Consider the following 6,353-nt stretch of genomic DNA (forward strand, 5'->3'; position numbering starts at 1 on the left):
GACGATTGTGAACAAGAGGCCTGTGGAGCTGCTGGTGGAGCTTGTTTTGGGTGTTCAAGAAGCACAGAGCTTGGCCTTAGGTGCTGCCTTCTGTGGTGATTGGAGAGCAGGCCAGAAATCTTATGGCCACTGCTCCAGGCAGTGAAGCCCTAGATCAGATATGTCTGTACAAGTATCCTAGATCAGATACTTCTGTCCATATATTCTCTTACAGCAGCTGATGCAGCCTTTTGGTGGCATCTAAGCTGGTCACAATGTGGTTACTCTAACAATGCGTACTTTCCGCAAAGTAGGGCTTCTTTGTTATTTTGTAATATTTGAAATAAAAAAAGTGAAATTGATTCCAAACTGATTCAACATTAAATATGCCAACGAAAGAAAAAAAGCTCTTATATTTTTAAAATCTGATTTTAATAGCAAAGTGTTAAATGGTGATACAAATTATTGAAAACTCATCACTTTTCATATACAATTTCTTCTTGATGATAATTGCTGTGTTTTGATTGTTCGTCCCTTCCCAAATGCATCTTGAAATTTAATTGGCACTGTAGCAGTATTAAGAAATGAGACCTGTAAGAGGCGATTAGGCCATGAGGGTTCTCGCCTCATGGATTAATGGATTAATGTCTATATAGCAAGAGGGTTCAAAAGGATGAGTGCAGCTCTAGTCTCTCTCTCTCTCTCTCTCTGCCTTTCCTCTATGTAATAACACAGCAAGAAGGCTCTTGCAAGATGCTGAATCCTCATTCTTGGACTTCCCAAACTCCAGAATCATTAGCCAAGAAAATTCTGTTTAAATTACCCAGTCTTTAGGTATTGAACTAAAACAGTGACTATAAAAGAAATTAGAGATACACTCATTAAAAATTCTTAATAAAGCATTGGAAATAGACATTTCTAGCACAAAGCCTGATATAAGGAATTTATATTCCAAAAGAAAGCCCAAATTTTCATTAATAATTATGACCATATATTTTTGGAATATTAGCTCATAAAAATGATAAAAATTTTAAAAATAGGCTGGTGTGATGGCTCACACCTGTAATCCCAGCATTTTAGGAGGCCAAGATGGGAGTATTGTTTGAGCCCAGGAGTTCTAGACCAGCCTGTAAAACAATGAGACCCTGTCTCTACAAAAATTAAAAAAGATTAGCTGGGTATGGTGGCACGCACCTGTAGTCTCAGCTAGCCAGGAGGCTGAGGTGAGAGGATTGCTCCAGGAGGTCAAGGCTTCAGTAAGCCAAGCTTGTGCCACTGTACTCTAACAAGGTGAAAGAGTGAGACCTGGTCTCAAAATTTTTTAAATAAATAAGTATAATAAAAATAAATAAAATAAAATGGTTGTTACCGGAGGCTGGGGTCGGGGGAATCAGGAGATGCTGGACAAAGGGTGCAAAGTTTTAGTTAGAAAGGAGCTATAAGTTTTTGAAATCTACTGCACTGACTGGAGACTGTAGTTAATAATAATGCAATATATATCTCAAAATTGCAGCGGGAGTAGATTTCAAGTGTTTGCACTACAAAAAATCAGTATTTGAGTTGATGGTATGTTAATGATCTTAATTTAATAGTTCCACGACGCATAAATATGTCAAAACACCACATTGTATCCCATAAATATATAAAATAATCATCAATAAAAAATAAAAATAAGTAAAAATTTACACATCTCTTTTAAGAGGGATATTTTTGGCTGGGTGTGGTGACTCACTCCTGTAGTCCCAGCACTTTGGGAGTGCCAAGGTAGGTGGATTGTTTGATCCAGGAGTTCAAGACCAGCCTAGGCAACAAGATGAAATTCTGTCTCTACAAAAAATACAAAAACTATCCAGGGGTCATAGCATGTGCCTGTAGGCTGAGGTGGGAAGATTTATTGAGCCTGGGAAGTTGAGGCTGCAGTGAGCTGTGATTGTACCACTGCACTCCAGCCTGGAAAACAGAGTAAAACTCTATCTAAAAGAAAGAAAGAAAAAAAAGTAGATGGGATTGAATTTCATAGATTTACACACACACACACACACACACACACACACACACACACGCATGTTAAACTGCTGAATAAGGTCTATAGTTTAGTTGACATTATTGAACATATGCCAATTTCCTGATTTTCCTATTGTCCTATAATTGCGGAAGATGTCTCTACGGGAGGAAACTGGGTGAAGAATTCAAGGGATTCTACGTATGACTTTTGTCACTTCTTGTAATTCTAATAATTTTAAAATAAAAAGGGAAAAAAATAGATACCTTCTCATGAGCACAAATTCCTACGTACAGGAAAATTCTGAAATCACACTGTCTTGAAATGATTCAGGCATACTGATTTTTCTACGGATTTGATTTTAACCTGTTAAAAGCAAAGACATGTCGAGTTAGAGCAACCCAAGGTAAATAAATTTTATGAAATGAAAAATAATTCTATGTTAAACAAAATTGTTATTTACCAAATCTGAATTCAATTCAAATATCTTTTTTTATGTGTATAAAGTATACAAAAGTAAAAATGGATTATTTAAAAGGACCCACAATATTAAAAATGAGCATCACAATAAACTTTACTAAATTATACAAACATTTTTGTTAACGCTAACATACTACCTAGAATTGCAATTAGCAAAACTTCTGACAATCATTATATTTACATCTTTACACATGACAACAGAGGCTGTCTCTCCTACACCCTGTGGACTGTACAGTCCCTAATGAGAAGTTTACATCTACTACAACAAGTTGGACTGTAAACACAGGCATATAATTTCTTCCCTGAAGAGTTTGTCATGGTAGGGGAAGTCCTGAGAGAAACTTACTGCTGGATTTCTAATCAGATCCAAAAGAATTATAAGCTTTGAGCAAATGCCATGTCTTTATAACATGGTGGCTTTGATATGAAGCCTGGTTTCCTTCAAGCACTTGTCAAATTTAGAAACAATAGTTTGATCTACACCTCAAAGTGACTCCTAGAACATTCAGAGTCTGAGAGCTATACTCAATGCTTTTGCCAGTCAAGGGAGAAGACTCTTTGACTATATCTGGTCAACTTAGACACTTTCACTGCCAGTTCTTCCTCCAGGGCAGTGGAGGTGAAACACACATTAAGGGTCAGCACTAAGCTCTCTGAGTGGAAGGGAGGTGAGTTACTCAAGTTTCTATTTTTCTTTCCTGGATGTTGCTGAAAAATGGGGAAAAATATCCTATTCAATAGCAAGAAACTCAGTGGTATGGCACTCTGACTCTGTGGCCTGTGTTTCTCACATTGTTCTCTCTGTTGGCTTATTCTTAGCCTGTTAATGAGATAGAGAGAGCAGTTCCAGGTGACACATCCAGAACAGAGCAATGTCAGGAAAGGAGAGATTTGTCTCTTTATTAAAAATATATTGACATGTGCTATACATATAGAAGAGTTTAAGTGTCATAAAAATATCAGTGTGGTAAAATTTTGCAAACTTAACCACTAATATAACTAGCACCCAAATTAATTATGTTTCTCTCATGCCCTCCTACAAAGACCTGTGAAAACACATTCACATTTCTTTCTTTATCCTCTGTCTGGCTAGGACGGGATAGAGGAAAATGTGTAGAAGCACTTATGTGAGTTGTATGTGGTGAATCATGAGGCTTCAACTACCAAAGGTCTCCTGTTAACAACTGGTGACTTCATGGATTCTTATGGTAAGGTATCTGGAAACCCTGCAGGAGACCCCTGTCTAGGAAACAGAACATCGGTATGGTCTGTGCTGTAAAGAAATCTTCCCTTACTTGATGGTCATCACAGGGAAACTGAAGTGTCTAGTAGAATAATGGAAACAATAAGCAAAAACTAGGAAGTGCAGGGCCAGATGGAGGTGAGGGAGATGAGACTTAGCCCCACAAACCAAGCTCAACAGCAGGTAGGCCTGTGCCTCAGCTACTCCACTCCTCTGTCTTCTAGTAAGGACAGGAGCAACTGTTTGTCACATTCAGCCCGTGCAGAGAAAAGACAGTCATTGAAATGTTGAGGACAGGGTGTGGCAGTACATTCAGACTCCAAGAAACAAAGAAGAACTTAACCTAATTCCTACAGCCTGAGTGCCCTCCTCATGAATGGGGGTTTTTAAGAAGAAAGCTGTGTTCTCTATTAACGGAATTTTCTTTTGTCCTCCCAGATTTTTGAAGACAGAAAACGCTGGCTAGAAACCACTCCTTAGTGACTGAATTTATTCTTGCTGGATTAACAGATCGTCCGGAGTTCCGACAACCCTTCTTTTTCCTATTTCTAGTGATCTACATTGTCACCATGGTAGGCAACCTTGGCTTGATCACTCTTATTGGTCTCAATTCTCACCTCCACACCCCCATGTACTATTTCCTCTTCAATCTCTCCTTCATTGATCTCTGTTACTCCTCTGTTTTCACCCCCAAAATGCTAATGAACTTTGTTTCAAAAAAGAATATTATCTCCTACGTTGGGTGCATGACTCAGCTGTTTTTCTTTCTCTTTTTTGTCATCTCTGAATGCTACATGTTGACCTCAATGGCCTATGATCGCTATGTGGCCATCTGTAGCCCATTGCTTTATAAGGTCACCATGTCCCATCAGGCCTGTTCTATGCTAACTTTTGCTGCTTACATAATGGGATTGGCTGGAGCCACGGCCCACAGCGGGTGCATGCTTAGACTCACCTTCTGTAGTGCTAATATCATCAACCATTACTTGTGTGACATAATCCCCCTTCTCCAGCTTTCTTGCACCAGCACCTATGTCAACGAGGTGGTTGTTCTCATTGTTGTGGGTATTAATATCACAGTACCCAGTTTCACCATCCTCATTTCTTATGTTTTTATTGTCAGTAGCATTCTTCATATCAAATCCTCTCAAGGAAGATCAAAAGCCTTCAGTACTTGTAGCTCTCATGTCATTGCACTTTCTCTCTTTTTTGGGTCAGCAGCATTCATGTATCTTAAATATTCTTCTGGATCTACGGAGCAGGGAAAAGTTTCTTCTGTTTTCTACACTAATGTGGTACCCATGCTAAATCCCCTCATTTACAGTTTGAGGAACAAGGATGTCAAAGTTGCATTAAGGAAAGCGCTAATTAAAATTCAGAAGAGAAACATATTCTAATTAGAAGCAATAATAATGTAAAACAATTGAAGTTCTTCAAAGTTTTAAGTTTTTCATGAAGAGTTTTGTTGCTTCTACAGATAGTGTTATGTGTGATTTTAGGAAACTTGTCTCTTCATTTCCCTTATGAGATCACCTTGTCTCTTTTTTGTTTGTTTGTTTTTGTATCTCTGGCACTTCTCACAATTTTACTAAATAGGTCATGGCATATTTGTAAAAGGAGTATATGCACTGATATGTTTCATTATCATCTTATCCCCTTCCTCTCTCCTGGGCTATCCTTAATTGGACAAAAATGGTAAATTTCATGAATTGTAAACATGTTAAAGTCACAGCTTTCTCACCTAAACACAGAAGTGCCAGGTATAACAGAAGCATTCTTATTTTATCAACTTTGTTACAGATATAGGCAGCAGGATTTGATGAAATGTCTGCATTACAAATGTTAGGTGGCTTAAAGCAGAACCAGATCTTCTTGATCTTATCCTTTTGTTCTATTTCCTCACCGTTTTTCTTTTTCTTATTTTGACTTTTCTTGTCTCCTCTGAGAATGGCAAACTTTGTACCATATGCCCTTTGTTTCTGAGAACCTCTATCGTTCCAGTCTATTTGAAATAGCAGAGAATATGTGTAACTCCACCTATATTGCCAAAGGCAGCGTTAACAGAGGATGATTAGAGAAATAATACATGTGCACCTCAGGATCCCAGTAAGGGGGAACATAGTTCACATTATAAAACTTTCATTCATTACTATCTAAAACAGCCTTGAAAATTTTGAAAAAAAATAATGTAGTTCCTACTGTAAATGTCATTTTTTACTCCTTTAGGTAAATACTGTACATTAAGTTTGTAAAAATATGTATACAATGATTTACTTATTCGATATGGTTTATAATGGAAAGATGTATATTAAAATTAATAAACTATGTTTCTAAAAATATTTTGTGAGCCTGCTTAAACTCTGTCTCACCAATAAGACATGAAACACATTTTATATAAAGGTTATTTCTCATAATTCCTTGATTTTTTTCTAATGCTTTTCCTGTTTATATATTTAGAATATCAAATATATTGTAAAATCAAGAAATACTTGTTGAATTGTACTATTTTTATTTATTTATTCATTATTTAGAGTCAGGATCTCACTCCATCACCCAGGGAGGAGTGCAGTGGCTAAATCATAGTTTATTGCAGCCTCCAACTCCTGGGCTCAAGTGATTCTTCTACTTCAACCTATAGTTTAAGCTTTT

General features: G+C 37.2%; 1 protein-coding gene across 1 annotated transcript; it reads left to right on the forward strand.

The window, feature by feature from the left end:
* Window positions 1-4,146: 4,146 nt before the first annotated feature.
* On the forward strand, window positions 4,147-5,904 carry LOC108308920 (olfactory receptor 8B3). Its single transcript, XM_017535011.2, has one exon. The coding sequence runs from the start codon at window positions 4,274-4,276 to the stop codon at window positions 5,099-5,101; it is 828 nt and encodes a 275-aa protein (XP_017390500.1). The 5' UTR covers window positions 4,147-4,273; the 3' UTR covers window positions 5,102-5,904.
* Window positions 5,905-6,353: the final 449 nt, after the last annotated feature.

Source organism: Cebus imitator, unplaced genomic scaffold, assembly GCF_001604975.1.
Source record: "Cebus imitator isolate Cc_AM_T3 unplaced genomic scaffold, Cebus_imitator-1.0 Scaffold0, whole genome shotgun sequence".
Lineage (NCBI taxonomy): Eukaryota > Metazoa > Chordata > Mammalia > Primates > Cebidae > Cebus > Cebus imitator.